Source organism: Hipposideros armiger, unplaced genomic scaffold, assembly GCF_001890085.2.
Source record: "Hipposideros armiger isolate ML-2016 unplaced genomic scaffold, ASM189008v1 scaffold_859, whole genome shotgun sequence".
Classification (NCBI taxonomy): domain Eukaryota; kingdom Metazoa; phylum Chordata; class Mammalia; order Chiroptera; family Hipposideridae; genus Hipposideros; species Hipposideros armiger.
Window position 1 is genome coordinate 575536 of NW_017732209.1, and position 20222 is coordinate 595757.

Here is a 20222-nt window from a genome sequence, read left to right on the forward strand (position 1 = left end):
AATAATGACCCCCAATTTACCAGTGAAGAAACAGACTCAGAGAGAATAGGTTGCTTGTCCAATGGTAGAGCAGAGATTCAAACACGAGTCACTACACTTTAATGTCTCTCAGCTGAAAATATAAAGCATAGTCCTATTTCTTATAAACAAAAAAGCCAACAAATGCAGAAACTTTAAGTATATACAGACAAATATCTATCTCTGCATAGAAAAGGTCTGGAAGGAAACAATACTCTTAGCAGTGTTTATCTCTGGGAAGCAGGGCTGGGGGTGCGTATTTTTCCTTTATACCCCTCCACATTTATTACTTGACACTTCGGTAATGTGCATGAACTAGTTCTATATTTGCAATTAGGAAAACAGTAAAACTAGCTAGCATTCACTAAATGCTCACATCCTCACAGAACCTCACTACAAATTCGTGAAAGGGGTACTACTATCACCTTCATTTTACAAAAAGAAAATGAAGTTCAGAGAGAAGCCACTTGCGCAAGTTCACATGAATAAGTGGTGAAACTGGGATTTGAACCTAGCGTCAAGGCTCTTAATCACTGTATCATACTGTCTCCAGATATTAAAAACCAAGAATAAAAGGGAAGGGCCGGCTGTGTGGCACATTGGTTAGGAGTTGGCTTGGGAGTGCCGGCTCTGAGCAGCAGGGTCCCAGTTAGGATCCCACACGAGGGCCAGTGACGCTGCACCCTCTACAGCTAAGATGGTGAACAGCAGCTAGACCTGGAACTGGGCTGCCGTAAATCGCCAGCGACAGCGAGGCTGCAGCGGGGGCTGTTGTGAGTGGCTGGCAGCTGGCATGAGCTGCTGTGAGCGGCCGTTCAGTGGCCGGCAACTGATTGTCTCACCCGGGGAAGAGCGCAATGTTAATACCAACATGGGCCAGTGAAGCGATGTCCTCCACAACTAGACTGAAGAACAAGAGAACAGCAACTCGTCTGTTCCCCTTCGCCGATTCCCCAACGCTGTTCCCCTCCCCCAATTCCCCAATAAAATATTTTTTTTAAAAAAGCATGAAAGAGGGCCGGCCGAGTGGCGCGATGGTTAAGAACTCGCTTGGGATGCCAGAGGGCCCCGGTTCGGATCCCACATATGAGGGCCAGTGACACTGCCCTCTACAGCTAAGATGCTGAACAACAGCTCAACCTGGAGCTGGGTTGCCATGAGTCGCCGGCGACGGCGTAGGCTGCAGCCCCTGTGGCAGTGGGTTGCCATGGGCTACCGTGTGTAGCCAGCAGCCAGCGTGAGCGGCCAGCAGCCGCAGTGAGCGGCCGTCCAGAAGCCAGCGACTGATCTGCCTCACCAGGGAAGAGCGCAATGATGGTGCCAACTTGGGCCAGTGAAGCAACGTCCTCCACAACTAGACTGAAGAACAAAAATGACAGAAACTTGTCTGTTCCCCTTTCCCCAATTCCCCAGCACTGTTCCCATCCCCCCAATTCCCCAATAAAAATCTTAAAAAAAAAAAAAAAAGCATGAAAGAGAGGAGAAGGAGGAAGAGGAGGAGGAGGGTCGGTGCAGTGACAAAGGGCACCAGTTGACAGGTGGCACTCACTGTACTGGATGTAGGGGTGGTCACGAGGGATTCGGTCCAGGCTGATGTCGTGCTCCTGGCGTCGGGGCACCTCTGAGTCGGCAACACGGGGCGACAAGGTGACAATGAGGCCCTCCACAAACTTGATGGCATGGGTGCGGACACCATCATTGTCAGAGTCCAACAGCAAGATGATGTCCCCGGCCATGGAAGACACCATGTCCCAGCAGGCCTCCTGGAGCTCACTGATGACCCGTGACTTCACCATCCACTGGGAGCGGCCCAGGGAGGAATGGACAGACAGACAGACAGAGAAACGGGAACAAGATATCATCCCCAACTCTTATCACCACCCAGAGGTCCATAAGTGAAAATGGATATATTCACATGGGAAACATTTACTGAGTTACAACTCTGTCCCAGGCCCTGTGCTAGGTGACACTAAGGACAGGACCCTGTGGTGACCAAGTCAGGTTTGGCCCTGCACTCATGAGGTTCACAATGAGAACCCAGAAAAGGCTCAGATCTTAAGACAAAGGAATAACAATGCTGACCTCACAAGGTGGTGGCAGAGATTAAATGGATTAATTTTTTTATTAATGCTAAGAACATTACACAGTAGTGTGCTCTCTTCCTTATAGCACTGACTACCGTCCATAATTAGTATTTCTGTGATTCTTTAATTAGAATCTGTCACACTCACTGGGCCATGAGCACCATGAAGGCAGGACTGGCCCATCTTGGTCTCAGAGGAGGAACTCGGGGGATGTTTGCTAAACGCATAAATAAATAAATCAATGGATACAGGTATGGGTTAATGGCGATTCCTGACTGTTAGACATTAGATCACGTCACTGTCTCTTCCCCAAGATCAACTGCACATCTTGCCCATAAAGAAGCTGATCTGACTCTGGTTTTGAATTCTTAACAGATGAGTCGTACATGAGACCTGCCAGGTGGGGAGGGAGCTCTTACCTGGAGGGCCACCTTGTAGAGCTGTGTCATGGTGAGGATGGCCTTCTTCACAACATTCACATTCTCGTCCCTCAAGAGCATGTTGAGGTTCGCAATCAGTTTCAGCAATAACTCGATATCTCGCTTACTGGGGAGTGGAGGAAAAAAGGGCAAGGTCAAGCTGGTCTTTGGGTAGGTGAAAGGAACCTGGGGTCCACGAGGGAAGGGAAATCAGGGTCAGTGTGTCATGAGACTGGAATGGAGGTGGGCAAAATCAGGGACTGCACCTATCTTGTTTGCCAGCACATCCGGAAGTTGGGAATAACTGGCACCTTTGGATCTAGCTGCCCCGGAACCTTCTATCTAGGTTGCTCATGCAACCTCCACTCCTTTGCTCTATTAGGGCCCTGTGTTCACATAAGAGGCAGCAGAGCCAGATCACTGTGTGAATCTGGACAACCAACTTTGTCTCATTTAGAGCAGTACCTACACCTCATAGTTTGTTGTGAAAATTGCAAGAGTACATGTAAAGTGCTTAGAACAGTGTAGAAAGCATTCAGGAAATATTAGCCATTATGACTTTAAAACACTTTGCTTTATGTAATCACTAATTTTGTTTACTGGTTTGTTTACCTAAGTCTGAGGGCTCTGAAAGCGGGGGCCCTTTTCAGTCTGAGTACTAGCAGAGTCTCATTTGTTTGTTAAAGGAAAGAATAAAGGCCTTCAATAAATATTTGTTCAATGAATAAAAAAATTCAAGGCCACACCTAGAGCCCAGAACATGAATATCACTTTCAAAGCACGTTATAATCTGAAATTAAATATTAAACTAATGAGTCAAAAAATATGAAACTCAACTGTCAGCTACATGCAAGCAGGAACAAAATCTGGTTTTCCTCACTGTTATTCCTAAAGCCCGACATAAATGCCTGGAAGATAGCAGGCATGTAACATATCAGTTGAACAAACATTTTTTTTGCAAGCTCAGAAAAGTCACCACAAATTCTTCTAGTAAAACTTAGAGACTGAGAATTTGGGCAATGGTGTTACAGACATGGGTTAAAATCCCAAGCCTACAAGCTCTGAGCAACAGTGGTTCAATGCCCGGCCTGAGCTGAGTTGCCGCTGAGCTGCCAACAGGTGGCAGGATGGCTCAGCTGAAAAAAAAAAAAAATCCCAATCCTGCCACGTACTGGCTATGTGACCTTAAGAAACTCACTTCCCCTCTGAGTCACAGTTTTATCTTCAGTTAAAAAGGCCAAACAACTAATTCATAGTGTTGCTTGGAGGATCGAATAACAAAGTAGGTAAGGGCATTTAGTATGGTGCCCGAAAACTGGAAAATGTCACTAAATAGGGGTTATTTTATTTCCTCCCAGTCACAAAGCATCCAGTAAATGTTTAATGAAAAAAAATGTCTCAGCTTGAGCAAGTTACTTGTACGTTCTAAGTCTCAGCTTCCCTTTTTATAAAAGAAAGCAAACAAAGTCTCCATCCCAAAGACTGCTGTGAAGATTACAGGTGATAACAGAGGACAGGATTAAATACAGTGCGTGGCAGAGTAAGCAATCCACCTGATTACTATTATGATAAATACTTGTTCACCAGATACGTATTGAGCCCCTCCTATGTGCCAACACTGTTCTAGACACTGGGATACAGTGGTCCACAATACAGAGAAGTCCTGCCCTCATGAACTGATGTTTCTGTGGGGCAGAGAAGCATCAAGGTAATTCCAAAAAAACATTATAAAGAAGAGCGCAGAAGGGGTGTCAGGTGTGGGGCTATACCGGCACAGCCAGGAAAGGCTCACGGAAGAAGATTGGGAGAAGTGAGGCCAGGTGGCTCCCTGGAGGTGAGTGTCCCTTGCAGGCACCGCCAGCAGAAAGGCTGTGAAGTAGAACAGCTGTTTTTCTGAGGTACTACCAGGGAGCCAGTAGATATGGGTGAAAATCAGAGAGGCTGCCAGGAGAGGAGGCAAGAGGGAGCAGTTTGGGTTTCAATCTAAGTGAGACAGTGGGTCAGTGGAGGTCAGGGCAGGGAGTGCCAAGATCGGATTTACCTTTTGGCACAATGACTCTGGCTGCCATGTGTAAGAGGAAGCGGGGAATGGGGATGACGCTGCCTTCTGCGGGGATGAAAATGTTCTGGAGCTAGGTTGTGAATGTGCTAAATGCCACTGAACTGTCCACTTAACAATAGTTACTTTTATGTTCTGTGAATTTCACTTCAATTAAACAAAAAAAAGACAGTGGAAGCAGGGAGGCCCAACAGAAAGTGACTGAAGCCATCCAAGTGGAAGGTAATGATGGCTTGGACTAGTGTAATAGCAAGAGAAGTGGCTGAAAATGGTCAAATGCTGTTTACATTTTGCAGGTAGAGCCAACAGGCCTTACTGATGACGCAGGTATGAAGTGTGGGAGAAGCAAGGAAATAATGGATGACTCCAAGATTTCGGCCTTATTAAACATTTGCTGGGGAGTCTGTGCACGGGACGGGGAATTGGGTCTGAGAAGCGGAGAGCAGGACTCTCAGGGCAGGGCCAGGCCGGGAGCTGAAGAGGAGGACTCCACTGGGGTCTCCCAGGGGCTCCCTGCGCCACCCCATACCATGCCTCCTCGATGAAGCCGATGACAAATTTGCGTACTTCAATTGACTTGTCTACTTGGAAAGCGATGATCTCCTGCCAATGTCAGGAAGAAGGTGGGGTCAGGGTTGCACCAGGATCCATCCCCTCACCCCACTACCCACACCCTCCCTCACTCTCCCATCCGTCACTCACATCCAGGAAGTTGTCCAGTAGTGTGGGATCTTTGTTGATGATCAGTTCCTGGACCTGGAAGGAGATTGGGGAGGAGGAACACACAGATAAAACCAGGGTCCAATCAGTGCAGGCAGGAGTGTGGAGGAGGAAAGCGCTTAGGGGTAGGCAGCAGATCAACTCAGCTCAAATCCTGGCTCTGCCACTCCCTACCATGGGCTGGGCAAGTGGCTTCCCCTGAGTCTTCTGAAAATGGGACCTTAAATACCAACTCCTAGGGCTGTGGTGAGGCTTCAATAAGATCCTACAAGGCGCAGGTCCTGGTGGACAGTGGGTGAATGATACATAAGAGACTAAAGAAAAGCAGTAACTGCTGCAGGACTCCTGCCTTCCTGAGGCTCGTCCGTCAATTCTCCTCACTCCCCTGCTCCGACTCCCCACTCTGCCACAATTCTGCAGGCATTTATGACAGTGAGAACCCGTTTCCGAGGCCCTTGTGCCTGCCAGGCTCTTTGGAACGAGCCCTTCCCACAGACATTCTAATATAAGCCCAGCACCGGCACAGGCCTGGCCCTTACAGCCCAAGGTGCTGTTGTCGAATGGCCCTCACAGCCATGCCTCCCCCAACGAGGGGAGTCTACTGCTGAGGTAAAGTCAGCTCCCCAAGGCCACACACTCTGAGCAAGTAGCAGAACTGGGGTCCTTACCCAGGCAACTCGACCCCTCAACCTCTGAACTGCACCTGTCTCCTGGTGTGAACCACACCTGCACCACCACCCCCGCCCCCAATTCCCCACGTCCTCCATTGCCTCTGTGCAAGCGTGTGTGTCCTCTTTTCGAGTCTCTCTCTCTCTCTCTCTCGGTCAGCTTCTCTCCTTATCCTCCACATCTCAGCTCAGATCCCCCTTTTTCCAGAAAGGCCTCCCTGACTCCTCACCCCTAGGCTGGCTCAGGGGTGCCCCCTGGGTCCTCCAGCCCAGCCCTGCTCCTTCTGGGTCCTCACAGTCTCACAACCTGCATGTCTTCCCCCAGGACAGAACCATGGCGGAGAAGAAATACAAGAACGAAGAGCACAGGATGTGGAGTTGGAATCCAGCATTCAAGTCCCAGCTCAGAGTGACCTTGGGCTAATTATTGAAGCTCTGAGGCTCAGCTTCTTTCTGAATAAAATGGGGATGAAATGGCCCTGCCTCACAGAGTTTTTGCGAGAATTAACGAGAGCATGCACCACGGCAGGCATATCCTAAGTGCTTCAATGTGGACACCAGTGTCATTACCACCGTCTTCTTTTTCACAGGTTCCCACGCGCCCTCCCCTTGTCCTGCTTGCCCACATCACCCCCATCCCGCACCTGTTTGAGCACTGTGATCTTTGAGTCGTTGGTGATCAGCGCTGCCTGGTTCAGGAGATCCACCACCTGGAAAGAGTGGGGAGGCAAGTGATGGTGCTGGCCTTGCCAGCATAGCCCCCTTGGCATTCCCTGGGCTCTGCCGCCTGGGGGTGGACCACCCCAACAGGGGCTGTGACTCCCCACTCCAAGCCCTTCTCTCCAAGCTCACTCTCTCCGAAGTGGTCATGCCATCGATGCCCAGCCCCTCCTCTTGTGTGAAAAACTGTGATGCCACGCTCCGGCGAGTGACGCTGTCCCCGCTGCTGCCTGCCATGGCTGCTGTCTAGTATTCCCTGGAGAAGAAAAAGATAGATCGAGCTCTGGGCCCCTGTGGGTGGGCCGGAACTTTCATCCCACCATCCACAAAGGGCTCCACACTCTTTTCCAGCCTGTCCTGTCTCTGTTGGGTCTTCTGCAGCCCCTCTCCACTTCAGGGTCTGTCTCAGACTGTAAGTGTACACAGGGGTTGTAATTTGGGGGTGACTGATGTCTCTCAGGTCAGAGGCAGTACCTCGTGGAGTACTCATCTCCAGTGCTTTACACATAGCTGGCTGACCACAAACGTGCTGAATGACGGAACAAATGAACACACAGCAGCTACCTCAGTGTCTCAGTGCCTTCCTGACTCTCCATCTGGGCTGTACTCTGGACTGGACACCAGAGCCGGCTTTCTAAAACATAGCTCTGAGGAACACCAGTGCAGAGTTCTGCTCACAGTAAGTACTCAATACATCAGAAAAGGCCTACTTGAATAAATTATGTTTCAGCCATTTTCTGGAATGCTATGGAGTTGTTTTTAAAAAGGGGTGGGGTGGAGAGGGAGAGCTTTTGGGCATCTGTCCCAAAGTCACAGTGGCACAATTATGAAATAAGAAGGATATCAATCATAGATAGGACTAATCTTAGGAGCAAAAGACTACTAGCAACCCAAGGGTTCTCAAATAGGAAGACTGGCTGAAAAAGTATGATACAGCTACATAATAAATACCATGCAACTATAAAAAAGAATGAGGGAGGGAAAAAGGAGAAATGAGGAAAATCTCTATACACTGATAATCAGTGGGCTCCAGCATCCATTCAGTGAAAAGCAAAGTAGAAGACAATGTTTACTGTGCGCTCTATTTTTACAAAAGAAAGGGAAACGTGTATATGTTTCAACAAAAAAAAGAAGAAAGAAAAGAAACTGAAAGGATAAACCAAAATGCAGAAGAGGAAGGAAATGTTAAAAAAAATTTAGTGGATCTCAGCATAATATCATCATAAAAAGATGTCCACAACAGCATGCTATATCACAGAACATGTGCAGTTCAATCCATGTTTGTCAAGTTTGTGTATGTATACACAGAGTGACCTGAGTCAGTTTTCTGTGAGACAGAGGTGCTGACAGTGCTTACCTCCCAGGACGACTCTACGTAGGTGAGTTAGTATACATACTAAACATAAGTACAGCTGCTATTTTTATGTACATGAGAAAAGATCTGAATGATACTGCATACACTGCTAAAAATTTGAGGAGGGTGTCTGCAGAATGAATGACTATCCAACAGCGTTCTTCCTAGTATCCCTGCTGCCTGTCACCCCCACATCTTGGAGTCAAAGCCAATGTCCTGACCAACGCTTAGAAGACTTTATATGACCTGGCCCCTTCTACCTCTGCCCACAGCTCCCTCTGCTCCAGCCACTCTGGCCTCCTTGTTGTCCCTTGAATATACCAAGCATGCCCCTTCTTCAAAACCTCTGTGCTTCTCTTCCTTCTGCCTGGAATACTCCTCTTCCCAGGTATTGGCACAACTCTCTCCCTCCACATTTCCTTCAGGTCTCAGCTCAACTACCTTGACAGTGAGGTCTTCCTTGACCACCTTATTTCAAATTTCAATTTCCTTTCCCTCCCCCTCTGTGTTGCTTTATTTTTCTCCATGGCATTTATTACCATTTACACACTACCTATTTGTAAGCTCCCCGAGGGCAAGGACTTCTGTGTGTCTGTGTTTACTTTGTATTTCTCCGGTATGGAACAGTGCTTGGTACCTAATAAGTGCTCAATTATTATAAGCTGAGTGAATGCCAAAGGGCTTCCCCAATCACTGGGCTTAGAGTATCCCTGCCCTTTGGCTCTAGAACACTTGAAAAATAACAGCTATTATTAATTGAATATTTAATACATACTGGGCACGCTTCTTACATATTAACTTATTTAAACCTCACAACACCAACTCTTTGAGGTAGGTCCTATGTTTAATCTTCATTTTACAAATGAGGACATTTGAAGGCCAAGGGAGGTAAAGTCACTTGACCGAGGGCCCACAGCTTAGAAGACGCAGACCTAGCAGTATGGCTGCGGAATCTATCCTCCTTACCATTGTGCTGTACTGCCTCTCTGAAAGGAACTGCTTCTCCATTTCAGGTCTGTTCATCCAAGCCACGGTCACCCTAACAACCAGCATACCGCTGTCCCCCATCAGAACATAATGAACCTTTTCATGATGAACCTTTTTTTTTATGATGATAATACATTAAGATCCACCAAGATTTTTTTACCATGTCCTTCCACTTTTTTATTTATAATTTTTTAATATACATATTTCCCTTTCTTTTATAAAGAGAGCATATTTTAAACACCGTCTTCCTTTTTGTTTGTTTTCACTTAATGTATGCTGGAGTCCACTGTCTCTGTGTACAGAGATTTTCCTTGTTCCTTTTTACAGCTGCATAGTATTTTGTTATGTGGGATGTTATCAGTTTTTTTTCTGCCAGTCTTCCTATTAAAGAACATTTGGAGTGTTTGTAATCTTTTGCGATTACCAACAGTCATTGTTTCCCCTTCCTTTCCGGTGTACTCCTTATGGAGTACAACTGCCTCCCTCCCACCTGGGAGCATGATGACTCCCCTCACATACACAATGGCCCCAGGAGTATCTTTCATTCATTCAACGAATATTAATTGGGTGTCTTCAGTGTGATCGGCGCTGTGCTGGGGACACAGCAGCGACAGCACAACCAACCCAGTCCCTGCCTCCGTGGACAGAATCAAATAGTCAAACAAACACGGTACAATAATAAATGAGACCACATTTGACATGAAGGAACAGGGACCTCTGAGAACATTTAACAGGCGGATTTCGGGATGGAGGGCAGGAAAGGAGGACTTCGCAGAGGAAGTGACGTTGGTGCCGAGACCCCAAAGATGAATGGAAGTTAGCCAGGCAGAATAGGTAAAAGCATGTTTCGGGCAGAGGAGACAGCATGTGCAAAAATCCTGAGGCCTGAAGGCGCATGGCCAGTTTGAGGAACCGAAAGGCCAATGCAGCTATTCGAAGTGAGGAATGAGCAGAGGCTGAGCAGAGGCAGAGCCAAGGCTGGCGGGGCGGACGCGCTTTGGGGGCCACGTTGGAACTTTGCCCTAAGGGCACTAGTGGGACCCACGGGAGGGTCCTGAACAGGGAAAGAAATTGGAGTGCCAAGCGTCACTGCTCCCTTCTCCTCGAGGGGCCCCCACCCTTCTGCCAGCGCCCCTGCCGCCTCAGGACCCCTCCTCCCTTGGTCCCCGGGCCCACACGCCACCCCGCTCACCGCGGCTCCGGCTTCCGTCCCCCTCGCGCCCCCTCAGCAGCGCCTCTTCCCAGACGCCGCCGCCGCCATCTTCCGCTCGCCGCCGTGACACTGCGCACGCGCCGCACACGCTGGGTCGCCGGGAAATGGAGTCCACACAGTAGGCCGACCCTCACCCCCATTTCTAGCCCGGTGAGCAGCCTTCCGGACTACTCCGGGTGGCTCTTCCTTTCCGGCCTTCGAACGCCGTGCCTTCTGGGAAATATAGTCCCTTGGCAGAGGCTTGGGACGGGAAGGGAGACAGAGACTTCTGGGAAATGGAGTTCACAGTGGTTCTGAGTCCCTGGACGGCTGGTATTAGAGAGAGAGTGGAGAGTACTGGCGGCGAAACTCCTCGGTCTTGGAGGTGGTCTGTTGTCCTAGTGGAGTCTGAACAGAAGTCCCGATATCCTACACCTTTGGTCCTGACCATTTACACAGTTCGGAGTATTTCTAGCTGTCGGAAGCTTCAGTATTCCAGTCCATCCAGTGGGAATGTGGTTTCGAGGACCTCCTACCGGTCCGTACAGAGGCATATCTGGACCCAGGGAGTTCACTGCGCTCTAAGGCCCTTTTCCTCCGCGACGTTCATGCTGGGCTCTGGCTATTCGCCCTCTACTGTCAAATGATGGACCCTCCTGGGGTAGAGGGCCCCAGAGTTCTGATCTCGGGGACCTTAGCATCAGCAGTGTCTCCCAACAGCAGCTCCCTCACTCTTCAGCCATCTCCAGCTCTCACGTTCCCGGGCTGCGGCTCCCGGCGCCTGAGGTCTATCTCCTCGCAATCCCGCAGGGGGCGCCCCAGTCCGAGCGCGCCGCCCAGGGAGAGGCGGGAGGGGAGCCCGGAGCGGGCGAGGGCGGGGGTTGGGGGTGTCCTGGCTATAAAGCGTGGACGCCTCCCGCGGCGCCTGGGACGGCTGGGACCCTGGGCAGTCGGACGGGCGGGCGCCGGTTGGAACTCGGGCCGTGCCGCTGAGAGATCCTTAGCGCTCGGTTCCCCCCGGGCCGGAGCGGGGGCAGGTGGGGGCGCAGGCCCGGGGGATGCTGGGCTCCGTGAAGATGGAGGCCCATGACCTGGCGGAGTGGAGCTACTACCCGGAGACCGGCGAGGTGTGTCCTCGGGGATGGCGGAGCGGGAAGTGGGGGGTAGGAATCAGGGTGCGGGCTTAAATGGGGACAAGGACTGGGGTGTGGGCTCAAATGGGGGCTCCAACTAGAGTTGAGGAGTAAAGGAACCAGAGACACGGAGACCAGGTGTGTAAGATTCAGGGACGGGGGACAGGCATGGGAGCGCGGTTTCCCCAGGCTAGTCGGAGTGAGGGAAAAATGGGAGTCAGAAAAACTTGGGCAAGGGTCAGGTCATAGATTAAACGTGAGAGCTGGGTGTTGGTGACCCCAAATACCAGGGATTAAAATGAACAAACCAAAGCTAGGACTCAGACCTCCAGCATAGGAGACAGAGCTGGGGGATTAGGAAATGGGTTCAAAATTGGGGGAAAAGACAAGAACTAAGATATGGGAGAGGGAGGTCACCATTAAGGGAAATCTGAGGTGAGAGCTCAGGGTTAGGATATAGGGTTAAGCATTGGGGTTCAGGGATAAGGATCAGGGTGCGATCTAAGATAAGGTCAGAAATAAGGGTTAGTGCTCAGGGATAAGAGATGAAGGTTGGTTTTGGGAGTCTGAAATAACAGGTGGTTTAGAGTTGGGGTTCGGATACATGGGGACCCAGATAGGGTCGGAGTTGGAAGCCGGAGGGCAGTGGAGGGGTCGATTTCCATTCCCCACCCCCACCCCCACTCCTGACCCTCACCCCTTCCAACTGAACTTCACAGCTTTAATTGTTGTTAGAGACCCTCAGCAGGGATTCTTCTGTTGGAGGCTGTAGAGTTTCAGATTTCGCACCTCCCTACCCTCCTTCCAGTAATCTCCAGTAATTGCTAATGTCCTCACTAGCCCCATCTCTGACTAGACCACCCTGGAGTAGGGGGCAGGGTATGTCTTGCTTCCCTCACCCCAGCAGACAGAAAGCCCTTCCCCAGGTCTAACTCCCATTCCTCTTGTTGCAAGGACTCCTTCTTGGCTCGCTGTCTCTATACTCAACATTGTGAAGTGGAGGGGGCAGTGGGGTCCTAGTTGGAGGATTATGGGGATCTGGACCCTTAAATTCCTAACCTGGAAGGGGACTGTGGGCTTGAGGCGGGGGAGTGTGAATGCCCGAGTTCTTCAAAGAGACTGAGATCTGGGGGTTACAGGGTTCCCAGGTGTCTGAGTCCTGGGTCTGGGGTTTGATGCCGTTGTGTGGGACTCTCGGATCCCCAGGCCTTCGGGGCTTGGCATGGTGCCCGGGAGGGGCCAGTCCTGGGGCTGTGGAGGTGTGAGGTGCACGTGGGGTGGGGCAGGTCGACCAGGGAGGGAATTGGAAGTTTTGAGAGGTGGAGATCGGCAGCTGGAGGTGTCAGAAGGCAGAGACCAGGTTGGAGGTGAAGGCTCCCAGGTATTGGGGCATCCCAGCTGAACCTCCAGAGAGTTCAGAGTCTGGGGACATGATTTAAGGGAACCAACTCCAAGTTAATGTTTTGGGGGACACATCTTAAGAAGTAAATTATGGGGATCTAGGATGGAGGAGTCGTTATTTTGGGGCACAAATTGTGTCAGAAATTGAGAGAGTCTAGAGATGATCAGCATTTTGGGGCGTATTTTGGAAGAGTTGACATGGGGGACTGGAGGTGGAACTACTGTCTGAGGGTCTCCCCAGCCTTTCCATCAGCTGAGCCACCTCCTCCCCTTGGGTTGGAACAAGGTGGAGAGAAGCATTCGCACTCACTCAGCTACTGAGAACTGTGAGGACCCCCCAAAGTGTTTCTTGCCCTCCACACCTTCCTGCTGGGGTGATGTTAACACCCCCAGGCTGGCTCCCTGTATGGAAGGAAATTGAAGGTATCACCCTGGGGTGGCCCCGTTGGCCTCCAGTTCTCACAGATCAGCTGGTCCAACTGTTCCCCCACTTCAGAGAGGGAAAACCTGAAGCCTCCTGGAGTGTTGGGGGCTTCTTGGGGTCCTGGGCGGAGACTGGGGCTAGACACTAGGCTTCTGGCTTCACACTGCCTCCCTCTACTCTGTCACACTCTCCTCCAGAGACAATAAGGAAATGAAAGGGGAGAAATTTCAGCCTCCTGGGGTGGGGGTGCAGGTCCCCTGAGAGCTTTCCCCCCCAATCTCAGCCCCACCCTGGCCGGGAAATCCGGCTCAGACCCGGACACTGGGGGTTCATCCCAGCCCCGGGGCGTGGGAAAGCCTAGGGTGGATTAGGGCAGCTGGAGTCTGGAGGTCAGACCTCCAGGAGGACTTCCGGGTGGGTGGGTAGGTAGCCAGAAAAAGAGGGCCCCGGGGTCCCAGTCTGTCTTCCTCTGCGATACAAGAGAGTCTGACTGAGTTGGAAAATTGGGAGGGGGGTGTTATAGAGGGATTTAGGAATTCTCTGTAGACCCCCCTGAATCCATCACCTTCTCCCTTCATCTCTTCTCTTAATCTGGGGAGAGGGCAGAACCAGCCAACCATGGGGGAGACCAGTGCATGGGGGGAGGTGAGGGGAGTAGCTGGGACTCCAATTTCAATGTGAGATTTCTGGGGAGAGGGTGATACTGAGGAAAGGAAGCAGATATATACAAAGGTGTGCTGAAGGAGAAAGAGAGATGGGAGATGGGAGGGAAATGGGGTAGAGAGAGACAGAGGGAGAGAGAAAGGAGAGACAGAATGGGAAAGGGAAAGATGGGGTTGGGGGGAGCAGATAAACATGGGGAGGGGAAGGGAAGGAGTATAAAGGTGCTGAGACAAGGAAGGAGATGGACAGACACACACAGAACCAACAGGGAGATTCAAAAAGACCTGAGAGAAAATTGCTACGTGGACAGACATGTGAAAGAAAGAGGGGAGAGTCTCTCCACTAGAACTCAGACATGGGTTGAGTGCCACCTGTCCCTGACTCCCAGAGTGTCCCTTTTCTCTCTGGACCTTGGGACCTGCAGATGCTTACAGTGACAGGGGATGAGAAAGGACCCACTGCTCCTGGAGCAGTACCCGCAGTGCCATGAGACCCCAGCGGGGGCAGGGAGCAGCGTAGCCTGGCAAATGGAGTATTGAAGGAGAGAGGATAGAAGACAGTGGATGAAAGGAGTAAACACACACAGAAAGAGGGAAACCGCCATCCACCGTGCTTCATATTTTCTTTATCTTGTTCACTTTCTGCTGAACTGTCAGCTCCATGAGGGCAGGCATTTCACTCTGTCTTAGTCATTGCTTTTATAGCATGATCCAGAACACCGGTCTGGAACCATATTGTCTGGATTCAGAAACTCAGTTCTGCCCCTTTCTTGCTGTGTGACTCCGACAACCTCTCTGGGCCTTAGCTTGCTGAGTTCTAAAATGGGCATCATAATAGGGCCTCCCACATGGTGTGGTTGTAAAGATGAAAGGGGACCTTTCCCTGTGTAGTGCTGGGAGCAGTGCCTGGCACAGAGTAGGTGGCCAATAAATATTTGTTGAATGGATGGAAGACTATATAGAGGGTTATTTAGAGAGACGGCGATGTTTGTCTTATTTCATTCATGCACATTTTTTCACCATTTGATCGTTTCTGAAAATGGAATGGGTTTTATAGCCAATGGTATCTAGGGATTATAATTGACGTTCTTTTTTCCATTCTTACTGATTCTTAATACTGCAACTTACAAACAGTGATGTCTTAGATTTCATAATATATGAGGTTGAAACGTGATTTCTGATGGTCAAACATTTTTGACCTATTAAAAACTGTAATTTTATAACCTAAAAGATGGAGAGAGAGTACACATGTAGAGTAGATTATTAGATATAAATCAGCAGTTCTCAGTTTTTCGGGTTTCAGGACCTCTTTACACTCTTAAAATTATTGAAGACCCCCAGAAGTTTTCATGGATGTGGGTTATGTCTCTCAATAGTTACCGCATGAGAATAAAAACTGAGAAATTTTTAAAAATGTATTAATTTGTTTTTAAATGGCAATAACTTGTTAGGATACATGATGTATTTTTATTAAAATAACGGTATTTCAAAATATTTAGTGGGAGGTGTGGCAGCGTTCCATTTTTGCAAATCTCTTTAGAATGTGGTTCCATAGGAGACAGCTGGGCTCTCAGAGCTGCTTTTACATTCGGTCTGTTGCAGTGTCACATGTCGTGTGGCCTCTAGAAAACGCCACTGTATACTCATGAAAGAGTGAAAAAGGCTAGTAATATCTTAGCATTATATGAAAACAGTTTTGACCTCATGGACACCCTAAAAAGATCTTGGAGGCACCCCAGGGTGTCCTGGACTACACTTTGAGAACCACTTAAAGCATGAGCTCCAGTGTGTGGGAGCATGGGGATGTGGGGGGAAGGGGTTGGGGGTGGGGTGCGTGAGGAGGGGAAAGAGAGACTTCAAGAGACAGCTGTCTACAGAGAAAAGTAAAGATGGGAAGGACTCATAGTGGATGGAGTCAAGACAGGCAGACTGATGGACACACGGCGGGTCCAGGGACCCTGTGCTGACCAGCGAGTGGGGACTCACTGACTCCTCCCCATCTTTCTTTCTCTCCATACAGGTTTACTCTCCAGTAACCCCAGTGCCCACCATGGCCCCCCTCAACTCCTACATGACCCTGAACCCTCTGAGCTCTCCCTACTCCCCCGGGGGGCTCCCTGCCTCCCCACTGCCCTCAGGACCCCTGGCACCCCCAGCCCCCACTGCGCCCCTGGGCCCCACCTTCCCAAGCCTGGGTGCCAGCAGTGGTGGAGGCAGCAGCTCAGGGTACGGGGGCCCGGGCTCGGGACTGGTGCATGGAAAAGAGATGCCAAAAGGGTACCGGCGGTCCCTGGCACATGCCAAGCCACCCTATTCCTACATCTCGCTCATCACCATGGCCATCCAGCAGGCACCTGGCAAGATGCTGACCCTGAGTGAGATCTACCAGTGGATCATGGACCTTTTCCCCTACTACCGGGAGAACCAGCAGCGCTGGCAGAACTCCATCCGCCACTCGCTGTCTTTCAACGACTGCTTCGTCAAGGTGGCGCGCTCCCCGGACAAGCCGGGCAAGGGCTCCTACTGGGCCCTGCACCCCAGCTCAGGTAACATGTTTGAGAACGGCTGCTACCTGCGCCGCCAGAAGCGCTTCAAGCTGGAGGAAAAGGTGAAGAAAGGGGGCGGTGGGACCTCCGCCACCAGGAACAGTGCAGGGTCTGCTGCTTCGACCACCACCCCCGCTGCCACGGTCACCTCGCCTCCTCAGCCCCAGCCTCCACCCCCCGAGCCTGAGGCCCAGGGTGGGGAAGATGTGGGGGCGCTAGACTGTGGCTCACCCCCTTCCTCCACATCTTATTTCACTGGCCTGGAGCTCCCAGGGGAGCTGAAGCTGGACGCTCCCTACAACTTCAACCACCCTTTCTCCATCAACAACCTGATGTCGGAACAGACACCAGCGCCTCCCAAACTGGACGTGGGGTTTGGGGGCTATGGGGCAGAGGGTGGGGAGCCTGGGGTCTACTACCAGGGTCTCTATTCCCGCTCTCTGCTTAACGCATCCTAGCAGGGGCGTGGGAGCATGGTGGGTGGGGTATGGCTGTAGTTTACACCATCAGGCCCTTGGGGCCTGATCCTCCTGGTGACACTTTGCTTGTCCCCACCAGTTACCATCTTGGTTCATCTATTACTTAACTGTGGTGACTGCCGCTTGTGTGGGCATCGTGTCGATCCATTGGGTACTGTGATAACTGCCGTTGACATCTTGGTGGGTCCATTGGGTACTGTGAAGACCGCCATGTTGATTAATATTATTGGTGGGTCCATTGGGTATTCTGATGGCCACCATCTGGGGTGACATCTTGGTTCGCCTGTTGGGTCCCATGATGGACATCCTCTTAGCTGATCCTTTGGGTGTGATGGTGATACCATTTCAATTGCATCTTCTTTGGCCCGTTGGATGCTGTGATCACTTCTTTTTGGTGGACTTCTTGGTAAAGTAGGTGCCAAGTTGGCCACCATCCCTCATAACGTCTTTCTTTGTCCATTGGGTGCTGTGATGGCCACCATCTTGGCTGGCTGACATAGTCAATGTACCATTGTGCACCATGATGGCCATCATAACCCCCGTGTTGGCCGTGTCGTCACTATCTCTTTGGTGTGAGTTGAGTGAGGGATGGAGATGCGAATATTCCTTGGTTTTCTCTGGAGCCCGTTTCCCCCTCTGGTCCAGGAGAAACCAGAAAGGACTGTTAGGGTGTGGGGAAATTCTACTGAAGTCTGGTTCTTGCCTGGGAAGTGGTATACTGGCTGTGTTTGAACATTAAAGGCACCATTTCTGCCTCTTACGGAATGTCTCTTTTCCTTGGCGGGTGGGCCCTGTGGAACTTGAACACGTGGATTGTTATTTCTCTGTCCCCTCTCCTTCCTGCCCCCAAGAGCTGGCTGCCTCTGGGGGAAGGGATGGGGGAGGCATCGACCTGACCTTTGGCTCTTTGCTGTCCCTGACCCCAAGGACAGTTTGCTCACAGATAGCAGCCCCCGCAGCAGTGGGGCCAGGGCAACAGGAGGAGGTGGCTGTGCAGTGACCAAGGCCATCGCCCCACCCCCACTCCCCAGACACACACCTCCAGCTCTGAGGCTCAGGGATCCCAGGGGCTGCTCAATTTTTGGTTAAGCTGGGGAGGAGGACAAAGGACAGACAAGGTGTTAATTGAAGGAGACTGTGTGTTGGAGCTTGTGTGTATGTGTGTGTGTGCGCGCGTGCACACACACACACACACACACACATGCCCCTGGGTCATAGGAAATCACAATGCCCACTGAGATCCCATAGGGTGTTATCAATTGTTTCTATCCCTGGATTTGTTTATTCCTACTCTGGGTATGTGCTTAACTGTGGATGTCGTGGGATATCAAACTCTTGCGTGTGTATCTTCATTGCATTGTGTGTGCAGATCCCTTACACACCTAGATCTCTCTGGGTCTCACACTGTTAGGTGTGTGTCTCTGTGTCAGCTTCTCTGCATACCCATGTCTCAAAGAGTGTAACTAAGTCTGTTGTGGGTGTGCCTGTCATTGTGTGTTTCATGTGTATCTCTGTGTCATCATCTGTCTGTATGTTTAAAAGAAAGTCTGCCAGTGCTTGCATAGTATACTTGTCTTTGCTGTGCGCCTGTCAACGAATGGCGGGTCTGCTGGCCCTGATGGGTGTCTGCCACTTTTGTAGGCAGGTGTGTAGGGAAGGAGTTGGGTCCTCCTTGAGCTGCTGGGGGCATCTGGGTTTGGGAAGCCTGATTTTGTCTGTTACCCCAGGTCCTGCCCTAGGCTCTGAGTCGAATGTCTGTCGCTGAGATGTTCTGAGGACATGGCTCTCTCGGAAATACCACTGTGAACTTCATGCCCCTCATTTCACAGAGTGGAAACTGAGGCCCAGAATGGGAAAGGACTGGGCCAAGGTCATTCAGCCAGGCTGGGGCAGTTGGAAAGAGTTGGTCTGAAATGGTCTTTTCCTAATTTCACATCTGTCTTTCTTGGTTGTTGGCTCTCTGTCACTCACTCATTCAGTCATTCAAAGACGGAAGGCTGTCTGTTTATCCACTAGTGTGTGTGTGTGATGTCTCTCCCAGTTTCTGTGTTCATCTTTCTCTTTGTCTCTTAGTGTCATCTCTTTCTGTGTCATTCTGTCCCTAACCTTGTCTTTGTGACTTTATCTCTGACCCTTGGTATTTTTGAAAATGTTCATTCATTCTCTACATCTGTCCCTCATATGGTCTGCCTTGCTCGCTCTCATTCTCCATGGCATTGACTCTGTCCCTCCCTCTCTCTGGGTCTCTGAGTCTCCTTTTTTCTCTAGGGGACGCTGACTCTTCCTGTCTTGGGGTCGACCTCCCCCCCAACTCCTTCTTTGGATCTCTGGCCTCTCTCCCCCTCCTCTGGTCTCCTTCCCTCAGCTCCCTAAGTTTCCACCTCTACCTGCCACCTCGCACAGGCTGGGCCCTCTATTTCTGTCGCTGTGCCCGCCCTGCGGGCTGCGTGTCACCCCCGCCCCCTGCCGTGCTGGCTCCCTGTTAGCCGTCCCACCAGCCTCGCTGTCCTGGGCAGGCTGGGGAATTCCTCCTGGTTCCTGGAAAAAACAACTGGGGCCGAGAGAAAGGCCCTCAGTCTCCCCGGGCGCCCGCCCCCCTCCCTCGGGCCTGGGGGTCTCTCCCAGAGTCGGCCGGCCTGAGGCAGGAAGCCCTGCGGTTTCTGGCTTCTCCCAGGCGGCCTCCGGATCTGGCCCCCACCCCCCGGCCAACAGCCCAAATATTATTCCGCAGGAGGAGTCGGTGGCAGCAGGAGGAGGCCCAGGCTGAAAGAGGCTTTCAGGGCGGCCAGGCCTGGGGCTTCCTGTCCCCAGGCTCGGGCCTCAGGCCGCCCCAGTAGGGACCTCAGGTGGCCGGAGGGGCGGGTGTTGTTGTAGGGTCCTGGGGGGAGGGTGGGGCCATCCGTCAGGGTGTCTGGTGGCCACCGGCTCGGCTGGCGTGGGCAGGTGTGACCCCCACCTCAGGGACAGCCGGCTGATGTCCAGCGTGGAAAAGTACCACGGTCAGACGTGGGACGCATGGACAGACATGAGGACGCCAGAAATCAGGGAAGGAGGGATAGCCATGGGGACACAGAGAAACCTGGGCTGGGAACTGATGGACCTGGACGCAGTTTATGGGCCTGAGGTGACATGGTCCAAGGGAGGGGTCCATGAGTGGGAAACAGAAGGCCAAGCAGGGTCTCTGGTGGGCAGAGGGCCATCTGCATCAGAAGGCAGGAGATGATAATGATGATGAAAATAATAACAGCTCCTAGGGCTTACCATATGCCTGGCGTTGTGTGAGCACCTTACAGAGTCGATGGACCAAATCTTTCCCAACCCCCCGTTTATTATAGGTGAAACTGAGGCACGAAGAG

General features: G+C 51.2%; 2 protein-coding genes across 4 annotated transcripts in view; one reads left to right on the forward strand and one right to left on the reverse strand.

Moving 5' to 3' along the window:
- Positions 1-10331, reverse strand: part of SYMPK (symplekin scaffold protein) — a 35606-nt gene extending 25275 nt beyond the window's left edge. For 2 of the 3 annotated variants that reach the window (XR_002122445.1, XR_002122446.1), the window contains exons 1-7: positions 10222-10331; positions 6821-6944; positions 6613-6678; positions 5283-5336; positions 5110-5183; positions 2522-2648; positions 1568-1817 (exon numbers count right to left, since the gene is read on the reverse strand). Coding sequence is in view for 1 of the 3 variants with exons in the window: in XM_019629489.1 (XP_019485034.1) it covers positions 1568-1817; positions 2522-2648; positions 5110-5183; positions 5283-5336; positions 6613-6678; positions 6821-6925 (676 nt within the window). In the remaining 2 variants the exon portion in view is untranslated. The remainder of the gene's footprint in view (positions 1-1567; positions 1818-2521; positions 2649-5109; positions 5184-5282; positions 5337-6612; positions 6679-6820; positions 6945-10221) is intronic. The other variant, XM_019629489.1, reaches the window with a different exon arrangement.
- A 790-nt stretch (positions 10332-11121) lies between these two features.
- Positions 11122-17626, forward strand: FOXA3 (forkhead box A3). Its single transcript, XM_019629476.1, has 2 exons — positions 11122-11348; positions 15862-17626. Exons 1-2 carry the CDS (start codon positions 11280-11282, stop codon positions 16843-16845), a joined length of 1053 nt encoding a protein of 350 aa, XP_019485021.1. The 5' UTR covers positions 11122-11279; the 3' UTR covers positions 16846-17626.
- Positions 17627-20222: the final 2596 nt, after the last annotated feature.

Coding starts and splice junctions, on each gene's coding strand:
- FOXA3 (XM_019629476.1), top strand. CDS start 11,280: ATGCTGGGCTCCGTGAAGATGGAGGCCCATGACCTGGCGGAGTGGAGC. Junction 11,349..15,861: donor ACTACCCGGAGACCGGCGAG/GTGTGTCCTCGG, acceptor CTCTCCATACAG/GTTTACTCTCCAGTAACCCC.